General features: G+C 42.8%; 1 protein-coding gene across 13 annotated transcripts in view; it reads right to left on the bottom strand.

Annotated features, from left to right (window-relative positions):
• Nucleotides 1–23,717, bottom strand: part of Itpr1 (inositol 1,4,5-trisphosphate receptor type 1) — a 325,637-nt gene that overhangs the window by 32,175 nt on the left and 269,745 nt on the right. For all 13 annotated transcript variants that reach the window (XM_028773069.1, XM_028773070.1, XM_028773072.1 and 10 more), the window contains 6 exons: nucleotides 19,649–19,771; nucleotides 12,770–12,945; nucleotides 8,025–8,189; nucleotides 3,094–3,289; nucleotides 1,406–1,498; nucleotides 129–268 (listed from right to left, as the gene is read on the bottom strand). In XM_028773069.1, the coding sequence (XP_028628902.1) occupies nucleotides 129–268; nucleotides 1,406–1,498; nucleotides 3,094–3,289; nucleotides 8,025–8,189; nucleotides 12,770–12,945; nucleotides 19,649–19,771 (893 nt within the window). The remainder of the gene's footprint in view (nucleotides 1–128; nucleotides 269–1,405; nucleotides 1,499–3,093; nucleotides 3,290–8,024; nucleotides 8,190–12,769; nucleotides 12,946–19,648; nucleotides 19,772–23,717) is intronic.

Below are 23,717 nucleotides of genomic sequence, written 5' to 3'. Positions count from 1 at the left end.
ACAACGGCTTGTCACACTCCCAGCTCATGTTCCACACTGACAGTTTACACTCAGCATCACCACAGAGCACCCCCGCTGCCCGCCCCCACAAACCCCTGTGCCCCCTCTTTTCCTTGGGATCCGTTTACCTCTTTGGATGGCTTCCTGAGCACATCTCCTACTCCACCCCCACTCCGCAGCCCGTGACTCAGAACAGTGACGATGCACATGAGCAGCGTCTCACACGTGTGTTCCTTATCCTGTTCCGTTTCTTCTGCAGGGAGCAGCTCTGTGAGCAGGGCAAGCAATAACATGGTTAAGACAGGAGGGGGGAAAGAGACACCATGACTCCATAGTGATGCTTCCCAAATGCCATCTCTCCAGCTGGCAGCCAATGAAATCCAACTAAAAGATTAAGAGTCAGATATGTGCTGTCAGGAGTTGAACAAAGCTGTTCCCACTTCTAAACCCTGTAAACTTCTCAAGCTATGCCAGTACTGTCCTCCCTCTATGAAGCTTCAAATATCCCCTATTGTTTGACCGTGTTACACTACAGTCCTACCTGCAAACAGAATAGTCTTTGGTCTAGGCTAAGAACAAGGCATCTTGCTTCTCAAGTGAGGTATTTGCCAGGTACCCAACTCCACATGCTCAGAGGACAGAAGCATGGCTGATCTTAAAACAGGTCCACCTGATGCTTCACATTAGAAGCTGTTTATCCCACTTTTCAGCTAGCCTTGCTACCTTCTCAGTGGGTTACTAACACCCAGAACACACCTCCCCCCACCCCACCCCCTCTCTCTCCTTTGCATCTGTTTGTACTCCTGGCAGGGCCTCATACAGGCTAGGCAAGTCTCTCCCACTGAGGTGTATCTCCAGCATCATTCAGGTGCTGAGGCTCTTTGATGGTTCACCTGCTTAGCCTGACCAGAGATCCATGCACACCTGTCCTTTTCTGGAATCACCTCTTGCTGCTCTCCTTGCCTGTGTCCATTATCTCTCTGAAGGACTTCTAAGAAGTCCTACCACTAAGAATGCCTTCCTCCTCTCCTTTGCCTAACAATCCTAGGTTTTAGTTGCAGCACCTTTACCACAATACTCTGCTGGCTGCCTATCTTCTAAATGGCATCCTTACTGAAGCAGCATTTGGTTATATGATCTCTTATTTACCCTACCCCACCCTCCCATGCTGTCTCCTCGTACACAGTGGGCACAAAATATTGGCTGCCTTAAGCCAGCAGCTTGTTTCATCACACGTGGCTTCCTTTTCTGTCCCCCGCCTTCCCCAATCTAACTTTTCCCTTTTGTTGTTAGCCTCACTCCTAAGCAGTATTTCCACTTTAATCTGCTTCCAACACCACCTGCCTCATGTACGTCACCGAAAGTGTCTGGTAGTCACCTAGGGCTCGTGGCCATGTGGTCCTACCTTCTTTGGGTGCAGGAGAGGTGCAGTTCTCCCCCGTCTCTACCCTGCATACATCGGAGTACAGGAAATCGCTGGCCAAACTCTCACCAGTTTCTGGGAGGGAGAAGGGAGTTTTGTGACGAACAATCTGGCAGCATATGGTTAAAATGTTTGAAGTCCCCAGTTCACGGCTGATTAAACAACCCTTTACATAAATAACACCCTCCAATACTACATATAAATTCAAAGCACAGATGCAATTTACACTTTTATTTGGTGAGCTAGATGGGAAAAAAGCCAGAAATGTCAAGTTCTGTAGGCTTACCAACAGTATCACACTTAAATAGCACCTCTCCGACTTTAAAGACAAACAGCTCAAACTCAAAGAGAAATACTACTGGGTGTACAGATTCCATCAAGATCTGGATCATGTCAGTGCATGGAGCAAATTGGGCATGAATGGAACCTCAAGGCCCAGGCTGGCTCAGTTTAGAACCCGAAGGTAGGTGATACTGAGTGTCACTTGGTGTCAACTGACGGTTGAATGAAATTTTACATCAAGATGCACAGTTGCGGGAGAAGGCAGCCAAGCTTGGTGTGTCATAGAAGGGCCTAGTTTGTTCCCAGGACTCAGGAAGCCTGACTGCTTTTAACCAGGTGCTTTTCACTAAGTACTGACAGCTATTCTGAGAAAGAATGCTTTGGCATCATCTAAAAATGGCCAAAACAATTGGTCACTGTTTATCATTTGCCAATAGGAAATCACTTCCAGTTTTGTTATATACAAAAGCTCACTGTAATTTTTTTTTTAAATAAAGCTTCAAGGATAGCCACTGTAAACAAAGTGTGGGTTTGTCTTTCTACATTAAGTGTTCAGATAGTCAAGCATGGTACATGTATGAATGTAGTCCGAGTACTTGGGTGGTAGAGGCAGGAAGGAGCTCTAAGTCTTCTTTGGCTACATGGTGAGTTCCAGCCTACGTTATATGATGCTCTGTCTCACAAAACTCCAAAAACAAAACAATATAGTTATGTAAATGTTTTAATATAAAGTATGATCTTACTATTATTATTCTGTATTTTCTCATGTTATCAGTGTTTGTCCATAGAGGCTTATAAGGATGCACCCTATGTGTGGGGTACTCCACCCCACAGATGTGGGCCACAGTCCAGTGAAGTGCCCTGTTATATTTGGATTGCTCCCAACTTCACATTGCAGTGAACATTTTCCTAGATATGTCTTCTTTTACACACACTCAGCAGGTTTTCCCCATAAGTATAAATTACCGGAAGTAGGTTCACTAAGTCAAGGGGATGCTTTCACTTTATACAATCGAAATGCTTTGTGAAAAAGTTGAGCTGTTTGAAAATATGGCATTAGTAAGTTAGCCTTTTTCTGTGTATTTTTGAGACAGACCCTTGCTATAAGTGGCCTCGGCTGGCCTCTATGCCAATCTCAGCCTCCTGAGAGTTTGAGTCAGAGTGTGTGTGAGCACATGTGGTTTCAATGTATGAATTCAGTGCATGGGGTGTCATTGGTCCTCACAACACAGTATTCAGTATTACCTTTTGAATAACATGAGAATGACCTGTATTTATACTTTGTATTCTGGTGTTATGGAGATACTTGCCTGCTAAAATTATGTATTTACTCTAGTCTAATTATAATCATGTTAACATTAAAAAAGACACGAGGATCGCAAACCCACCTGGAACAGCTGTTTCATTGGGCAACCTATCTACTTCCAAGATAAAGTCATCCTTGAAGAACAGATAGCCCACAATTGAGAACAGGTAAACCAGGATCAGAGCCAGGACTGCTGTCAAGATGATGGACCGTCCATTGCGGGTGACACTTTTAATGACATTAAGCAAAGTCTCCTCTCTGTACACTAAATCAAAAAGCTTCAAAAAACAAGAGGATAGAAGAGTTGTTAAGTGCTTAGGTTTATATTAGCATCATTTACTCTCCTGGAAACTCAGAACCGTTCTATAATTTTAACACATAACATGTTGCCTGTCCTCACAGCGAGAACTAAGATGGTAAAAAGGAGGAAAAATAAACACAGAAGAGGGGGTGGCAAACAGTACCAACTTCAAACCGCACACGAAACAGGTTAGAGGTTCCAGAAATAGAAAAAGGAGTTTCAGAGAGTAAGGCAGAGGAAAGTACTGAGGGTCTTAGAACCCATCCATTTTGCATCTAATTTCTAAGCTTCTCTAAGGGCCAAGTATCTGTCTGCCTCCAGGAAGGCCAGTATCTAGTGGTGAAGCCAGGAGTGTTATCAGCTAGTTGTAATGGTTCTCAAGGGGTTATCACAAACCCCTTTGGGAAACTTCTATCTCCGATAATATTTACATTATGATTCATAACAGTAGCAAAATTGCAGTTATGGAATAGCAGTGAAAATAATTTTATGTCACCACAACACGAGGAACTGTATAAAAGGGTCGCAGCATTAGGAAGGTTGAGAACCACTTAGCTAGTGCAAGAGCAAGATCTCTGGACTGGAAGCCCAAATCTCAGCTCAGTTACTGATAGCCAATGGGATCTTGAGCTTTGTTCTGTCCCTACCCCCTAGCCTCAGTTTCCTCATATGTAGACCCCCAAATGGAGAGTCAATATGAAGAATCATCAAGGATTATATATACAGTGCTTAGCACATAGGCATACTTATATACTGTGCAAGTACAGTAACTGGTAACCGCCAACTTCCTGATGAAGACACTGGAGCAAAGTCACACAGTATGGCTGAAGGATGTCTATAGTGGACACATACCAGGAAGCCTTTGCTGTTAACCTCCTCCTCCCCTAGTTTAGGAATGGTTCCTGAAGGTCACACTCGGTTCATAGGTTGGGCCTAACACCTAAGCAAGGGACATGCTCTCTGCAGGAAGTGGGCTTCATGAGAATGGCAGGATCCTTGAAGGTCCATGTAGGCTTTAGAGGATGACAGGTAGATAGATTTCCATGAAGTTCAGGAAACTGTTTGGCTGCAGAGCAACTAGGGGAGAGTTCTGGGGTAACTCTTGGACTTAGCAACTTTATTTTTTTTTTTTAAGATGGAGGTCTTATGTTGCCCAAACTGGCAGCAAACTTTTAATCCTCCTGCCTCAGCTTTAGCTTCCTAATTGTCTAGTATTATAGGCATGTGCTGCCAAACCTGGCTGAAGGCTATTTTTTTCTTTTTCTCTTTTAATTAATGTTGCCACTGTCCCCATGTCTATGCAGCTCTGAAAGGCATGGTCTTCATTGTGGCTTTGGCTAACTGTGCACAGAGAAGCTGGTCATGGGGAAGGCAGCTGGACTCTCCACTTTTGAATTACAGCAAGATGCTGACTGAGCCTCTGTGGACTGCCATCTCATCTGTAAAATGAGTGGACAGAGCTGGTCTCTCAATGTCTTCCAGTTTAGAATTTTATATCTGAGGCCATTTTCTGGCCAATTAGCTTTTCTCCCTACCTAACTCTAATCTGTGTCTTGAAACTAATTTCCTAGAGGGTACTGGGCAAAGCAGGATCCTTAAAAGGAAGCCAGGGTGTGGCATTTAATCCACAAACGAGAGTAAAAAACTGTGTTGCTTTAATGTTGGTTAAGTATTTTCAAGTAACTCAGTCTGAAGTACTAAGAGCAAGTCACACAGAGAACACAGGGGGCTTGTCTTCAATGGGCTGGAGGCACAGAATCAACAGATCAAACTGGGAAAGACTCTCTTATGGTTTTTAAAAAATAATTTCAAAATTTAAACAATAAAATACATTTTCTATACAAATATATAATTAAAAAGTGACCTTGGAAAAGATAGAATACAAAGAAAAAACCCTAATAATTCCATTCCATCATCTACAGACATCCACTGTTATTCCTTTTTAAAATGGAATATATAGATATTATTAATAGATACTGTAATACTGACTTACAGCCACTCCTAGACAACATTCAGGAGCATTTCATGTCAAAATGATCTCCTAGTGCTATATAGAAACACATACACTTAACATAGCCAGTATCATGTCTGTGAATAGTCAGGATGGTTTCAATTGTATTATCAGATTTGCTTCTGTGATGATATCTCTGGATATGCTTGTATACACACCTGTCTACTTCTGACTTTCTGACTAATTTCCAGAAACAGACATCTACAATCCCTGTTAAAATAGAAAAGTCCTACCTATAGCCATTGAAGCACGCTGGATCAAGCTATATTTGCTACTACTAGCAGTTTATACCCACTGTGTCCCCATGGCCACCAGACTAGGAATCAGTGTGCTTTTTAACCTTTTCTCAAGCGATAGGTTAAACTCAGAAAGCATGAGCGTTTTAATGAGCTTGCCTTGGTTCGGCACTTAGGGATGAACCTGGCTCCACGTTCAGTGACCATCTGGAGCCCTCATTCCGGAAGTCAGCTGCTGTTTAGGAACTTTGTACATTTTCCTCTCTGGTGTTAATATTTTCTTAAGAATACAACTGGAATGCAGGCTTGAGGCCAGGACCAGATGCTTCCTGGGGGCCATGGCACCTTAGGGCAAGGGATTACTGTTCCTTCCTCCTAGATAGCTAAAGCCAAGGGAGCTCTGATCACCCAGGGGACTCTATAGATTTCTCAACAGGAAGCCCCCTTCCCTCTCCCTCTTCCCCTTTCCCTCTTTCTCTTACTGAAAACTCAGGTTTGTTTTGAACATGGGAGGCTTGCTTTCTTTGTGGGATTACTGTGTTTTGAGTTCTCATCAGACATATTCAGTACTTCTTTAGACAAGAAAAGGATCCCACAGGTAAGCTGAATCTCAGAAAAGCCCTGGCCACACACAGGGGACGGCTTTCACCCTGATCTAGACTGAGGCATGGTGCTGCTATGACAATCAAGCATTACAGGTGTGAACTGTAGCTTGGGGTGCTGCTTTCACAGAGGCACAATGATTCGGAGGAATGACATTTGGGTTTGGAAGACCAAGTGACTGTGTGATTCAGGGCACAAGTTACTTAGCTGCAACCATACCTCACAGTCCTCAGCTGCGACCTGAAGACATCATCTTCCTCAAAAGGAGGGTGAGAGTTCGGGAGAAGCATGCACACTTGCAAAGAGTTAGCTACTACTGTTTTGCCTCTGTTTTGATGGTGAGGCTGTGAGGTAAGGAATGAGGGTCTCACCTCACACCGTCCCTTGCATTTAGGAAGTGCCCTGGCTGGCTCCAAAAATGACACACACAAAAAAAGCAAAGAAACAGAGAATCAAAATAAAGAGGGAAGGAAACAAGATCAACAGGAGGGAGAGCAGGAAGGAAAGCCATACTCCAGCAGTGGGAGAGGGACAGGTCAAAGGGCACAAAGGCCATGTGCCTATCTCTTGGGAGAGACCCCTGCTCCACTGCCACTCTCCCCAGGGAGAATAGGAGTGTGCTGGACTGGTGGATGTAGGTTTTCTTGACTCACATGCTAGAAATCTGTCCAGGCATATTCAATGTACAACACAGAAAGGTTCCAGAATAGACACAGGGCTATCTAAAGATTTCTGATGTAGAATGACCAAAATAGGTCACATAATGGCACTCACAAGTACATCCTGCCACCCCTTTGCCTAAAACCTCAAAGTACAGCCAGACAGATTCTGAAACTAGACAAAATAATTCATTCCGTTTAGCCTGCCAACATCTACCACTAATGGAATGAACTACTCCTGTGAATATGATTTTTTTTTTTTTTTTTTTTTTGGTGTGGTAGCAGTAATAAAGGATGAGAAAGAGAAGACTAGGCAACCGATGTGGGACTATGTTTGTTTAAGATGCTGACATGAACAGTTTCATATGATCCATATAGCATCCCTGTGCAAGGAAAACATATTCTTCTCAACTTGTAAGTAGAGAAACTGAAGCACAGACAAAAGCAAGCAGCTTAGAAACCATAGAGAGTTTTTCCTTAAAGGCCTTTCCTCAATCCCCCTTTTCTAAATCCTTTTCATTCCTTTCTTTCCCTTCTCTTTCCCTCCCAACTCTCTTTCTTATTTTGAGGCCTTGGGCATTTCTGATACTCCTATTTTTATATTTCTTGTGTTTTCACGATAAAAGTTTATGCTTCTTGCCATGTTATGTAGGTGCACTGAAATTCCTTATCCCCCACTTTATAGATCTAGGTTTCTTCTGACTTTAGCACAAAAAAAAATCATTATTTGGTTTGTAACTTAATCTGCTCCTAAGGAAGAGCCAACTCATCAACTGTCAAGGCCTTAACAACTTGGCTCAATGGGAACAAAATCACTTTTACCTAGCAAGCTCACTGTCCTGGGTCTTGAGGCTTTGCAAGTTGCTCCTACTTTGGTCCTCACATGTTTGCATTGAGAAACAGATCCCAGGGGACCATAGATGATAGTGTCAAACACATCTCTCTTGGTAAGTGCTTCCCAAGTGAAAGAAATGGACACATGTATAGGAAACATCTGAACGACAGAGACACCTGAATGGAAACTACAGATCTGCCACACATAGGACAAAATGGGGTCATGCACTGCCAGGTTCCCAGGAGCTGCCCTGTTTCCTATGTCATTTTCCTCTCAGGCACAGTGGCTGCCATTAGAAGGTGGGGTGTGTGATAAGAGATGACACACACAGTTCTCCACATGTGAAACATGTGAACCCTGGTACTCACCAGCAAACTATAGAAGAACTCATGTACAAAGAGGCCCATGGCACAGATCAGTAGATACAGCAAATGATAGAGGAACTCAACATCCAGAACCATGGCTCGGTAGCCTCTGGTGAAGGTTCCACAGTTGCCCACAAAGCTCATCAGGAAGATGATTTTATTGCAGACCTGAGAACAGATGGTGGTGGGAAGAGTCAGATGGCGGAGACCATGCTCACCTGTGTGTGAGAACCTGAGAGGAGCCTTAGCACCGAGTGCCCACCAAGCTCTCTCAGAACTGTCCTGTGACTCCAAGTCATTCCATTACTTTGCTTTCCAGGCATACTACAAATGACACGGTAGTCAAATAATTTCATGTGCACCAGTAATCAAGCAGTACTTGTGTATGGCAAAAACAAAATTAACACATACTGAAATGATGGTTTTTCGAAATGAACCATTTCTAACATTCTTATATGAGTCAGTCCCACAGAAGTCACCTCTCTCCGTGAACTCTGTGAGCAGCATGGTTAAAGCTTGTTATCGAATCTGGCTCCATTCCAGATGCTACAGAGGTAGAGCTAATGAGAAGTGGACACTTCTCAGCTTTCTTTGCTTCTGCATTCACAAGTAAGATGAACATTTTCTTAAGAAACAAAATTGGGTTTGCCAGGATGAGCTCTTTGTCCTGTCCTTCTTTCTGGGAATGCTTTCTGACCTTCCTACGGGGATCCACCCCTTCCTAAAAACCAGTTCCTGAGGTCTGGAAATGGCTTCATCTGGCCAATCACAATATTATATTCTTCTGGATATAATGATTGTTCGAAGATTGTCATGTGACCAAATGAGCCAACAAAAGCCAGGAGGCAGTTTCCTGGGATTATAGCAAAGGACAATTTTGTTTTTTCCACTTACCGTGAACCTGAAGGAACATGGGTTTAAAGCTACTGTCCTCTTATTATATCATGGGTCATAGAACCACCAAAGTTCAGTGGACACAGAGCCAAACTAATGGACATAAGAACTGGGCCCTGATGCCATTGCCTAAGCTCCCATACTCAGCTATATCCGAAGCCAGGCTCTTGCTTTCTATGACAAAATGAACCAGTGCATCTCTGCTTCAGGTAGCTTGGGTTTCCTGACACCTACTATTGAAGGGGCCCTGATTTATCTACTGGATAGTACATTTGTATGTGAACAGACACCCCGTGCCTGGAAACCCATCTCTATTAACGGGCTGACAGCAATGCTGGGGAGAAGACTCTTTGAATTGGGAAAACCATCTTCTGCTACTCCAGTTCCCTTGGCATCAGGTGCATAGACATCCTGCCAGCTAATCTGTAGGCCAGTGTAAGTGAACTCCTTGACAATCAGATAAGGGAGGACACCAGCTCAGACAGAGAACCTCCAAGCTTTCTCAAGCACACTCAACATACAATAGGCCAAGTTTCCCCTGTGTTCTGACCCTGTGGGTAAGAGTCCCTCATGGGGCAGCAAACCCTGGCTGACTCTGGATGGAGTTTTACAGAAGGGTTTGGAGAAAGGAGGGATGATCATAGTCCAGTTGACACCACAGAGCCTCTGACACACCCAAGTTTTAAAAATAGGAACAGGCCAACAGTCCACTTCAGCTCACTCGCTCCTCTCTTTAACACTCACTGCTTCTTCAGCAAGTATCTCCTGTTCATGGACTCAGTCTATTGACCCCACTCCACACTGACTCTGCTCAACCAGCTTTTGATCTAGCTTCCTGCTCTACCACTAAGGGATGCTGTCAGTATACACTACGCCTTTTGCTCTGGGCACATCTATGTGGCTTCCTCTAGCAGGAGACTCCTGAGCTAACCCTAACCCCAGTGTGCCATCCTCTGATGTCGGCTAGCCTCTTCCCTCAACCTTCTCCTGTTTGTTCAGCTAGTCTTCCTTACCCCACACATACCAAGTGGTGTCTCTTGTTAAAACAAAACAAAAAACAATGCAAAACAAAACTCTGAGTGGTTATTTATGATAGCTGTTCTGGCCTCCAGAGCTAATGTATTAGAAACGGTAATTGTCTAACTTGAGTCTTCCTTGAAAATGGTCTGTGTTAAAGATGTGTTGTCTGTGGAATGATCAAAGGACAGAACAAGACGAAATGGATAGTCACACTCTCTGAGGAACTATCTTTACTTTCCATCCATCTGTCCTGTCTGTCATCTGACCATCCTACATTCCCTCTGAAATACCCTCCCACAGCATGTGGCACCTATGCCCCCCTCCACCATTGTGCCCATGGTTTGATAACTGTCAGAGCTAACAGTGATGGCATGTCTTGCCACCTCAAGCATGATAAGAGAATAATGTGAATGCATTGTTGCACCGTTTCCTTTTAGATGGTGGCCATAGTCTTGCCCAGTCACCCATGATTGGAAACTTCTTAAATTTTTATTTTTTACAATAGGGAGATGGCTCAGTTGTTAAAATGTTTCCCGTGCAAACCTGAATTTGATCCCCAGAACCCATGTAAAAAAAAAAACAATCCTTGTGTGGTGGTGTGTGCTTGTTATCTCAGTACTGGTGAGGCAGCGTCAGGGAAGTCCGTGATGCTTGCTAGCTGGCCAGCCAGCCTAGCCAAATCGGCAAGCCTTAAGCCAGTAAAAAAAACCCTGTCTCGAATAAGAAGGTGGACAGCTCGTGAGGAATGACACTAAAATTGACATTTGGTCTCCATACACACTGGCACAAACACATGTACACACATAAACCCCACTCCCCAGACCCAGGTGGTTTGAGTGAAAATAGCCCCCACAGGCTCGTGTGTTTCAATACTTGACCCCCAGCTGGTAGACTATTTGGGAAAGATTAGGAAGTGTGACCTTGTTGGAAGAAGTGTGTCATATGGTGATGGGCTAGAGGTGGGGAGAAGATCTGAAGTTTCAAAAGACTATAGCCATTCACAGTTTGCTCTCCTTCACCTCCTGCTTGGGGATTGAGATGTGAGTTCTCAGATGTTCCTGCTGCCAAGCCTTTGCTCCCCCATTAATTGACTCTAGCCCTCTGAAACCATAGGACTAATTAAATGCTTTGTAAGTTGCCTGGGTTATGGTATTTTGTCACAGCAACGGAAAAACAAGTAATACACAAAATAAATTTACCCCTTTGATTGCCCATCCAATCAAGATAATAATGTTTTTTTTTTTTTTCTTGAAGAAAAAGACCTTGCAGTGGTTTGTCAAGGATATGGCTCTGCCTTTTTGTCTACCCCATGGTGTTCTTTCCTTCACCACTGAGATACCTGCAGCTTGCTTCTTATATCTACACTATGACTCAGCCTTACCACACCTGATCAAAAGCACTGGCAGAGTCCCAAAGGCCTCCCTGCCTACAGTACCTCCCACCCTAGTCTACATTACATGGATGAATGAATTTTCTAGAATGCCTTTGTAAGAATCATCTTGGCTCAAAATACTGCAAGCATTTCCTACCAAGGTGAACAGAGTCTCCCAGCATTATTCCCACTGACATATCTGAAAAACTACAGGCTAAAGCATTTGGGAAACACGGCCACGTAGGTTCCCTTTCTCAGAGATTTGTAATTATTCTTTAGGTCTTTGAAAAGTATTGCAGTTATAACAGTTTTAATGGTTTTGCCGTTGACCCTCTATTTCAATTCCCCACCTAACATTTACCACAGGGATGATGTTTGGAAATACATGTGAACCTGGAAGAAGACATTCAATGAATGGATTTGTCCCAGAGTTCAGTGTTCCAGGATTAGTCTCCTCCCTAAACACAGCTCTCTGGCCTACTGTTCCACTTAGGCCTATGAAGCCTAAAACAAGCAAAATGCTTTTCTGAGGCTTGCACTTCCTGGCCTCACCATTTCAATTCTTTCATGTACAGCTTCATCAGGTGTGGTGGCACTTGTAATCTTATCCCTCTAGAAGGGTGAGGCAGGAAGATCATAAGTTTGATGTCAGCATGGGCTACATTGTCAAAGTAAGATCAGCTTGGGACACAGAGAGAGTCCAAGGCTAAGCTGGGCTATACAGCAAGAATAGTTCAAGGCCAAAGCCAAATTAGCAAAACACAATTTCAAACCCTCTGCCATTTTTTGAGCTTGTCTTGCCAGAATCCTTGATGCTTTTGTGATTGGAACACCTAGACACGATTATGAATTACCCATACTTTTTTATGACACTTGCATTTTGTACAGACATCTCAGCTTTCTTACATGCTTAGAATAGAAACCAAAGCCGATGTAGGAGTCCTATGCCACCTGAAGCCTTCTCTCAGCCACCACTATTTCCTAAGGACCCTTGGCATCCCTTCAGTGACAGTGACAGCACTCCCACGGGCTCCACTGACATCTAACTAGCCATCCATCACGTTCTTCCTCTTTCACCACTTGCTCTGTTTATGAGCAGTCCCTCTAACCTCTTTCCTCTTTTCTATGTGAGCCCTTTGAGAACTGAGCGCTATGTTAATATTTGATCACTTGATTTGCTGGCTAAAAACCTATGGTCCAAACAAACCTTTGGTCAGACTGGGCAAACTAACTTAAACATCCTCTGCTGTTAATGTCCCTGTCTAGTTCTGAGGAGGGATACTCCCAAGGAAAGGTCAGGTTGAGGCCCAAATGGTGCCCTGGGAGACTCAATTTACCCTGAAGAGGCCAAAGGAAGATGTCAGTAAGATTGAAAACTCGGGTCAAGATGCTAGGGACCAAATGGAGAGCATTCCTATTTACTCATATATAAGAATCAAACTATAAAGTGATTCATACTTACATTGAAAGCTCCCAGCAGAAACAGTGTGGGTTGTAACCCGACTGAAAATATCAGTCGTAGGATTGTAGAAGCAATTAAGGCCCGGATGCCATGGGGCTTGGGCAGAGCAATGACAATGGCCAGAGAGATGAGCATGGCTGTCCACAGGAGGCCTGACCAGTGTGGCTCTAGTGTTCCTGGAAAGACAATACAGACGTCTTTGGAATTTGTGTTTTCATGGCATCTAGGTGACAGAGTAAGATAGGTCTAATGACATTTTCTTCAGTCACTTCTCTAAATGATGTTCTGATTTTTTACCTCAAAAATCTCAGTTTCAATATTTTTAGATTCCCAAGCAGTCATTCATGTTTCTTATCCATACACCCCCCTCCCCAATTCTCTGGTCTTCCTGTGTATTTTGGTTTAGCTGAGACATTACTATTTTTGGTAAGTCATTCCTACTCACAAAGAACTTGCAAAGTGTTTCCTCCTACGCCATGTCACCATACTTCCTGGTTATTCCTATAGGGCCTGGTATGCTAGGGAAGTGCTCTACCCATGGAACTACATTCCTGGCTCTAATGCTATTATTTTCTTTCTTTTCTTCCTTCCTTCTTTCTTTCCTTAAGATTTATTTTCATGTCCACTCATGTTTTGCCTACACGTGTGTCTGTATGAGGGTGTCAGATCCCCTGGAACTGGAGTTACAGATGGTTGTGAGCTGCCATCTAGGTGCTGGGAATTGAACCCAGGTCCTCTGGAAGAGCAGCCAGTGCTCTTACCATCTGAGATATCTCCCCAGCTTCAAATGCTGCTCTTTGCTAACCATCATTTTACTTGTCTGTCTTCTGTCTAGTCTCTTGAGGAAAGTACTCCGCACAGAAGAGACACTAGAGTCTTATTCAACAAATAAAACTCATTCGCAGGTCATAATTCACTTCTGGGGAAAGGAGGAACTGGAAGCCTAAGCTTACTTATATTCAAAACATGTGTAGAAAACGGCAGGTTCCATGGCTCAATTTGATTTCCTCAAGGGAAGGAGGAAGGCAACTTCCGGCTCTTGAGCATCGTCTACAGTTAGATTAACCCAGTAGATAACGAGCTTCTACCAGTTTTTGTCATCTCTTGCTATTTCAGGTTCTATTTAGAGTGTCCCACGAGATGTCTTGGTTACATAACATGAGCCAACGTGGCTAAAAATACAGTTCTGTAAAACACTCATTAAAAAAAATAAAACACCCCTATTGCAAATGCTGTCACATTTTGAGTCTCCCTCGGATGTAAACAAGCAGTGCTACATGATTCAGGACACTTATATAAAGGAGTTTTTCTTCTGTAGAATAGCCAGGAGTATAGCACAGCTCAGGAGGAGGCACTGATGCAGGTGGCTGCTCTCTCCAGCTAAGTCACAGCCACCCGAGGCATTCTCTTCAACAACTGTCACCCTAGAGCCAGCCACTTGCCTCCCCCCCCCCAACTTTCAACATCCTTAAGGAAGAAAAGCCGGTTAAAATGGGCACAAAGTGGCAGTTCAGGTCTCCACTGCGTTAATGTTGGGTGTGGTGGCTCGCCTGTAATGTTACTGAGTGGGAGATGGAAACAGGCAATCCCCTGAGCAAGCTAGCTAGGTAGACTAGCTTGGGCTCAAATGAGAGACCCTGCCTCTATAAACAAAGTGGAGAATGGTCAAGCAACACATGCAATGTTAAAATTGACCCTCTACGCAGATGCATAAACACATGTGCTCACACACATGTGACCATATATACTTCATACACAGAAAATAAAAGAAATGGGCACAAAGGCACATAAGGTTTGTAGAAGCTAAAATGTGGATTCTGGGGGGGGCATATGTACCATTTTGTGTACGTTTAACAACTGTCACACATTTTGCTGTGTCTCCTGTTCTCATTAATTACCATTTACTCAGCCCACTCCATCAACCTGTGAAGTTTGTGCAGTATCTCTACTTTAAAGGCAACCCAGTCTTGATGTATTTTCTCTAAAATGATCTAGGAAATGGCTAGAAGTACATGCCTCTAATGTCAGTAGTCTTTAGCTATTGTTAAAAAAAAAAAGCATTAATTCACTGTGTGCACAGATCAAGAATTTTGACAGGTTGTTGTTATATGACCATCACAGGATGTTGTCGCCACAATCAAGACACAGAATGTGCTCACCCTGACAAACATGAGCACCCTGACAGACTGCCTAGAGGTCTTTGCAGTTTATGTGTTGCCCCACCCCCCCACACCCGGATACCACGAGCGTACTTCCTGTTACTATAATCTTGCAGTTCTCATGAAAATGGAGAAATAACTGTATTAGTAGGTAGTCTTTTGTGTGACTAAGAAGTCTTTAAGAATCATGGTGGTTACTTGTTTTTACTGCTGAGTAATAGTCCATACTATGGATGTACAACAATTTATCATTTATTTATTTATTCATTCAATAAATGAATGGACATTTGTGGCCATCCCAGTGTAGAGATATTGGGAAAGTTGCTACTAGAACATTCAAGTGCCAATCTTGGAATGGAACTGATGCTATCATTTTTTTTTTTTTGCACAAACACAGAGAAGTAGACTGTTCTTACAAAGAATGTGCAATTTTGTGAGATACTGTCATACTGCTTTTCAACCAAAACAATCACACTTTTTTTGGGGGGGGCTTTCATTAGCCCTTGATATTAACAGTCTTGTGATTCAGCCATTTTAGCTGGTCTATAGAAATACATCACTGTTCTATTTTGTATTTTACTGATAACTCTAGATATTGGCTATCTTCTCATTTACCTACTGGTCATCCTTAGATCTTCTTTTGTTAATTATTTGAGCAAAAACTTTGCCAATTCTTTTAATGTGGTAGTCTTTCTATTACAGTATTTTATGTGTTCATATTCTGCATTTAAGTCCTGATATAGTGAGATATTCTTTGGAGATGTTTCCTCCCATTCTCTGGCTTACTTTTTTATTTCATAAATGTTTAAACATTTTAAACAAATTTATTTTCTGGCTACATTATGTAGCCACACTATGTAGCTCTGGCTGTCTTAGAACTTTTGGGGGCTGAACTCACAGAGACTTTGATTTCTATGTGCTGGGATTAAAAAAAAAAAAAAAAAAAACAACCTACTCCACAAAGCCTGGCTTTTAAAAGATTCTCAATGTCTTAACCATAACTGTGGGCAGTACAACACTTGTACCCAAGTCCTGAAGAGACCAAGGTAAGAACCTGCTCTTTCCCTGCTATTAACCCGATACTGAAAACTAGTGCTAGACTCCAAGAGACTGGGTCTAGAAAGAAATCTTGGAGACAGCTGGAGAAATGTGAATTTGGACCATTACAAGGTTTACTGTTAGTTTTGTTACATATGATAATGGCCTGGTGGTTATATATATATTTTAAAATATGCTTATAAGTTAGAGGCACACTGAAATATTTATGGTCAAAACAACAAAATGTCTAAACTTCACTAAAATGTTTCAAAAATACAGTGGGGGGCTAGAGGAAACAAGTTTAGCAAAATGTTAATTGTTCAAGCTGGGCTGATGTACATGGCAGTTTGTCATGCTGTTCCTTCTACTCATGAGTAAGTTAAGACATTTCAATAATAAGAAAGTTTAAGGAGCCATACTGTCTTTACTTAAGCCATCATAGCATGCTCACAGATTGAGCAGTATTTGACTCTGTACCAGTGCTGTGCTTCTGACAGGTGGCTCAGTGGGCTGGGAGGATGCTTTTTTAAAAGGAGCTTTTAAGGCCACTGCTGCTCTTGGCTGCAAAGGTCATGTAAGCTACAGAACCACAGCACTGTACAAAAGTAGGTTCTAAGAGGTACATTTTAGCAATCCTGTTTTTAGAAAGATACTGTGATGCAAACATATACAGAAGATTTTATTTTGGAAGTGCTGGAGCTCAAATCCTGGCCTTGGTCATGTTTGGCAAGCATCCTACTACTAAGCTGCACCTACAGAGTCTAACACATACTGATCTCACATTGGCATTTTCAGGCCAATTAACCAGATAGATTTTCTGAACAGCATGAAAACAACCATTTTCTTGAAAACAGTTGGTGCTGAGCACAGAAAATTTCCAGAGCACATGTTACAAATGCAAACATTCACTCTAATGGGAAATTGTTGCTTCCAAAGTAACTTCAGTGTCCATATCATGAAAGAGGATTCATGGGTCAGATCAGCCTCTTTTCATTCCCAGGAGCTCTGACACTGCTTTCCAGTAAATACATTGGTATGACGTTCTAAAGCCCATGACCCATAGTTAGACAAGGAAACCTTGTGACCTTCAGGCTAATAAATGTGGGCACTATTCCCAAAGTGTATCACCATAGAGTTGGAAAGATCTCACCCATCACCTCATTCGAGGGGTCTCAGATTTGATTGGTAAGAGACAGACTTCTACAACTATTTTCTCAGAGCCTTCTAGGCATTTCTGAAACCACATCAAAGCCTCAACATCTTCACTGTCAATGTCTTATAATACAGGAAACATCAGGAAGTAACCGAAGAGGCCTGCACAAAGTCACATGACCAGTGATCAGCAAGCTCATGGTTAGAAAGAAGTATGAAGGCTAATACTGAAGGTGAGGGATGTCAACTCACTGTCCCCAAACAGTGGCCTGGATGCTGGTGCAAATGACCAGTGAAGAGAACAGTTGGGGTGAATCATTAAAGTCTATATGAAATAGTTTTAGAGGGGTGGAGGGCAGGTGAGAGCTCATCCAAAGAAATGGCTGGATAATCTGCTGAGAGGAACACAGTAACTTCTTGTGTCCGTGAGCTGCAAGGAGACTGGGTAGTCACCAACAGAGGTCTGTACTGATTCCCTGACTACTCTCACCTCCAATGATTAGAATCTTTGTTACAGGAGAGAACTTCTCAGAGAAAAACTGTAGCTCTGTGTTCTGATCAAATCTTTTCAAATATTAACCCTCATGTTTCCTAAAGTAGCATTTAAAGACCATACATACATACATACATACATACATACATACATACATACATACATCCCCTGGGTCTGTGTTTAGATCATGCTTTGGGGAAGAAGTGGCCATTCAAATGGTGCCTTCAATGTAAATTAAGTCCAAACAGAAAAGTTGAAGTCCTTGAAAGTGTCTGTGGCATTATATAACATGTTATCACTTTAAAGTTGGTCTTTAAGTATACTTTTATTACACATGTGCTACTTAGATCTATGACTGTAATATTCAGTTCACATATTCTCAGTGTTTTCCTGGGTCTGATTTTTGGGGCTTCTTTATCCCATAAGTTTCATACAGGAGGCAGGTTGTTATAGCTAAAGGTGAACTGGTGGGCCAAAAAGCTCCAATGAAAAACTTAGCGATAAAACCACCTTTCTGGGAACTGGGGTGGATAGGACTGGGAACATGGTTCCATGCTAGAGCAGTTGTCTAGCAAGCATGAGTGCTTCCATTGCATCCCTAACATGGTGAGGAGAGAGAGAGGACATGAAGAGCTAACAGAAGAGGAGCCTTTCATGTCTGCCACCAGAAGCCCACAATGCCAAAGGCTCTCAAATACCAGGTATCAAGTTGAGGGTCCCCAATAGAGAAGTGCTGTCCTAATCTTTGCCTTTTCTCATTAAAATATGTTGAAGGCTCATGTGGGCGTCTGGAAGGAGAAGGTGGGTGGGGGAAATCCAAGAATGGTATCAGGCAGCTCTCCACAGACTAAACACTCAAGGAGTACTGGCTACAGTCTCAAGATTTGCCTTACCTCTGACCTGCAAAAGGGAAAAAAAATTCCAGATGTTTCTTAAGTCTTCAGTTGAAAACCACTCTAGAAGCATGACACGGAAAAAACATACAGCGGACTGACTGTTTACGTCTATGCTATAAGATCAGCTGTGTACCTAACTAGTTGGGCATGCTGTCTCTCTTAACTTGTTGGACACATGCTTTCCCCGTAAGACATGGGGCTTAAGACAATTTCTGACAGGCTCAATAGCTCCTCCTCCTCCTATTTTAGGTTTAATTTAAAACTAGATCTTGGGTAAAAGCTAGTGTTTCATCTTCTCTGCAAATGGATACTTGGGATCCTAAATGGCACCATTGGTTTCAGCAACAGGATTTAAGACCCAAGTCACAGCCTTCCTGATGTCATCAGCTGTTTCTTCGAAATTAAAGATACTGAACCAGGTATGGTAGAATATGCCCATGTGCAGGCTAGTTTATGTCAATATGACACAAGCTAGAATCATCTGGGAAGAGGGTACATTAATTGACAAAGTGTCCCCATCTAATTGGCTTGTGAGCAAGCCCATGTTGCAGTTTCTTGACTGAAGATTGATGTGAGAGGGTTCAGGTCCCTGTAGGTGATCTGATCCCTGAGCAAGTAGTCCTGGGTACTCAAAAGTAGGATTTTCAGGCTTTAGGATATTTTTTTTTTTTAAAAAATAAGACTTTATTAACATTTTATTTTAGACCTGGATGCCAATGGGATGACTTAGTATTTAATTTATTTAAGAAAAGAATATCTCAAAATGAAGTGCAAGTCTGTGTTTTTCTGCAACATTCTGTTAGCAAAATAAAAAAGCAGGCTGAGCAAGCCATGAGGAACAAAGCACTGAGCAGCACTCTTTCATGGTTTCTGCTTCATTTGATTCCTGCCTCCAGATTTCTGCCCTTATTTCCTCTAGCGATGGATTGTGACGTAGAAGTCCTCTTCCCCAAGTTGCTTTTGGTAATGGTGTTTTATGACAGCAACAGAAACCATAAAAAAAAAAAAAGTAAGACAGACTATCACCAGAAGGCTAGAGCAGGAGAGGCGGATCCTGGGTTCCAGACCAGCTTGTACTTATAGTAAGATGATATCTCAAAAAGAAAAGGCAGAATACTTAAATAAAGAAAGGTATGGTTACCTCCCCTCACTCCTTTAAATGGATAGAAAAACGCCACCAGCAGGTTCATCAGGACGGCCAGGTTGAAGGAGATGCTGCTCCAGAAAGACATGTTTCGGGCACACCAGTACAAGACAGGCTGGGCTGTGGAAGCAGATGAAGCCGGTGAGTTGTTGACCACTGAACGGCTGAGTGCTAGAGTTTGGCATGCCCCTTCCTTCTGCCAGACCCCTACAAGTCCACTTTTGTTCCCAGTTTTGATCACAACAGTAAGAACGAGAATTTGTTTCGGAGCTGGCACACAGTGACATGACATCAGGTCATTGGAGAACTCATGAACAGAAGCTTCATTGGGGTACGAGGGAGAAGAGAAGGGCAAAGGCTGGGCCATCTAAAAGTCCTTCGTGCCCTGTTAACTCCACCATTTATGGAATCTGAGGGTTATCCAGAGTTCACACACTGAGATTCTGGTTCTCCTCCAGACCTCCAGTACCAGATGAGATGCCCAGAGAGACCCAAGAATTCAATTAGCCTTTTAGAAATGTCAGGGAGACACAACACTCAGAGTTGGTGCAGTTGAGCCTCTGACTGGGCCTGGTACCATTTTCTGCACTTAAACATTCGATTAATTCCCTTGTGTGGGACAGTTACCCCCTTTTCACCATTGACTAACTTGTCATTCCCCTCAAATGGTATAGAAGATCTCAAAACCAAGGAACTGGGGAAACCAGATGAGGCTGACCCATCAGCAGTAGAGTTTACATCCAAAGACTCCAGGAGAGAAAAGATATGACACAAAGCTCTAAGTTTATACTGATGTGGGCATGCAGGGGACAGCTTCCACATGACAGTCTGGCTGGATATCATTCCCTCCCCTCCAGAGCACAGCACAGGATATGTGAGATAGAATCTCTATCGTGTCCCACCTCCACACCAGTGAAATCTTCATCAAACTTTAGGACAGCAGCCAATGACAAATCCAAAGGCCCTGTAATGATGCCTGTAACAGCAGCCAAGCCTTTGGAAACATCTATCCAAAGAAAGTTATGGCACAATTAAAGAGGTCTCTGGTAATTTAGTAACTGTTGATAATCATGTTGGAACTTGGTCATGGGCAATGTTTCAAAACTGTTGAATTACAGAACAATGAGCAATCATCTAGTTTGAAATTCTTCATCTTCAAAATAAGAGAAACCAATGCCCAGACATGGGAGGAAGTATCTGTGATCTTGTTTTCCCAATTAGTGATCATCTGGAGTCAGTAAAAGGGATTAAGACAGATGGCCAATGTCACCATTCAATAGAGGAGCTGACTAAATCCAGTCAACTGCCAGGTAGCAATTTAATATTTTGTAAAATAGTCGTGAAACAAAAATAAGATCCTTTTTTTGAGTCAGGGTCTCATGTAGTGTCAGCTAGACTCAAACCAACCACTCGGGTTAGGATGACCTCAAATTTCTTATCCTCCACCTGGTTTTCACTGAGTAGAGGGACGACAGCTGTGAGTCACTGTGCCTACTTTCCCATGGTGCTGAGGATCAAGCCCAGGGCTTCATGCATGCTAGGCAAGCACTATATAACTGAGCCACAGCCCAGCCTCGCTGAAGCAAACTAGAGATGAGAATTCATGTCGTCCGGCTGCAACAGCCACTGACCCTTCTTTGGGGACTGAAGTGGACACTTCTGATATATGTAACAAAAATGCTTGAAAAGGGCAGGAGAGAAGAATGGCTGGACACTGGTGACTGCTGAGGCTGAGGGACAGCTTCAGGAAAACGGACAGTACTCTCTCCACACTCATATATGCATCAAGAGCTCATAAGAAGTCTAGAAATACAAGAAGCTGGCAGAAATGTGTGATGGTCCTTGGAAGCCCGAATGCCTTACATGGCACATGTCCCCTTCAGCAGAGCTGCAATAAATGCAATAAATAAATAAATCTAATTGTCCAAAGCTAATATTTGTTACACTCTCATTTTGAATCTGAACAAATACATAATCATTTCTATAGCTCAAATAGTTATTAATCCAGGTTAAAGATCCACAGTATCTTTACACTTCCTGTGGTACATGGAACTAGGTCCCATCCTTCTCCCAACCTTTTCCCTTCTCCACATGAGCTGCTCCTACCTCCTAATCTAGCGGTAGTTCCCACAAACACACCGTGCTCTTCAACTTCCATGTACTCCCTCTGCTGTGATTTAGCACCCACCCCAGTCTTTGATGAAATACCTTAAGAGGGGCACTTACTACACAGTCCCGAGTATGGCTGTGCTTGTGCTATGCTTCTAATATGAAGAGGATACTTCACATGCAGGCATGAGGTTTCGAAACCAGAGCAGGTCATAAAAGCTCCGTGGCTTTCTCCTCACCCTGGTTCTTCAACCATTTACTCTAAAGAAAACAACTGTTGTGTCACAAGGATACCTGAGACTCATTGGAAAGGTCTATGTGCAGAAGAAAGTAATGCTCTGATTTCAGAGCTATTAGAGAGCACTAAGAACTGGACTCATCAGGACCAGGCAAGTGCTTAGATGACAACAATGCTGGATGGTATTCTCAGTGGCTACCTAATGAAAGACCCTTAGCCTTAACTATCCAGCTAAGTCATTCCTGACCAGGGAAAACTATAAGAAAATAAGTATTTGTTGTTTTAGGCTATTGTGTTTTGTGAATGATTAAAGCAATTAACATACATACATTCTATCATAAGTAAAATGATGCACACTAAAATGTCCCAAACCTCAGTCTTCAGCCTGTGAATGTGTTATGTTACATGACAAAAGGGACTGATAAACTCTTTTTAGTGAAAGGAGGAAGCAGAAGACTCACCCCACCCACATCTTGATTTTTTTTTAAAAACTCAGTGAGAACCACACCAGACTCCTGACTTCCAGAATGGTAAGATAGTACATTCAAGTTCCTGTAAGCATCAGAGTTTGGTATCGCAGCAGTAGGCATAACAGAACACATCTCCCGTCTCCTAATCTTCTAGGCTGTGTCTATCCAAATTCTGCTAGATGTTACCACCAGTCATCCTCTTCTTTCAAGTCTTTCCTCATACTTCTGTAACCTGTCATTGCTTGATTATAACCCTGGTCATAATCAGCTTCATATTGTAGCCACTTAAAAATCTGCTTGTGTTGCCTGTCTCCTTACAGAGCCTTAGTTCCCACAGGAAGAAGTATGCGCATTGCCGAATCTCCCCACCATACCTTACAGCATGCTGTCTTTTCCTAAGGACTGTAATTTAGTTGGATTGATACACTTTGCCACATACCAGCAGAATGGTAGAATGCTGGCACCCAAGACAGGCACAGCTATTTAAATAACTGCATCCAGGGAATGTCTCAGTCCCACTGGTTCCTGGTTTGCTTTAAAGAAACTGGGCTTTTCTGGATGAGTTAGGACTCTACACAAGCAAATGCTACCTCTAATGTAATAAGCATGAGGGAAAGTTCCAAGCAAGAAATGGTCAGCAATAGTAACTCTATCTGTGCTCTGTTGTCTAGGTTCCAGCCCAGAGTCTTCTTTTCACCAGACATTTGATCTTCGGGTGTCAGAAAAGGATGGCCCTAGAAAATATGTGTATGCATAAAAGGGTGTCTGTATATTCCAAAAAGAAAGCAAGAAAGGGTTTTGGAGGAGCAAATCAAATTGGGTGTTAGTTTTAGAATTAAAACCAATTTCTTTATTTTATATGCATGGGTGTGTAGCTTGCATGTATGTATGTGTATCACAAGACGCCTGGTACTCACAGAGGCCAAAAGAGTGTGTCAGATTCCTGGGAAGAGTGTGTCAGATCTGGAGTTATAGATGGTTTAAGTGGCCAGGCAGGTGCCAGGAAGTGAACTCAGCTCTATTGCAAGCGTAGCTCCGGCTCTGAACTGCAGACCCATCTCTCCAGCCCTATCCTGATTTCTTAACACTAGAGAACTCTAGCATCAGTAGACAGATGGGCACTGAGGGAGAACTGGCTACTGACTTCCCATCACACCTGTCACAGCCTTCATGACTTCAGCCAAAGGTAAGCCAGCTTTGCCATCGTGACAGAAAAATCTCTGCACTCTTGGCAGAAGTAAGGTGCTTA

This window comes from Grammomys surdaster, unplaced genomic scaffold (genome assembly GCF_004785775.1).
Source record: "Grammomys surdaster isolate TR1022 unplaced genomic scaffold, NIH_TR_1.0 220, whole genome shotgun sequence".
Classification (NCBI taxonomy): domain Eukaryota; kingdom Metazoa; phylum Chordata; class Mammalia; order Rodentia; family Muridae; genus Grammomys; species Grammomys surdaster.
This window is presented reverse-complemented; position numbering and strand designations above follow the sequence as displayed.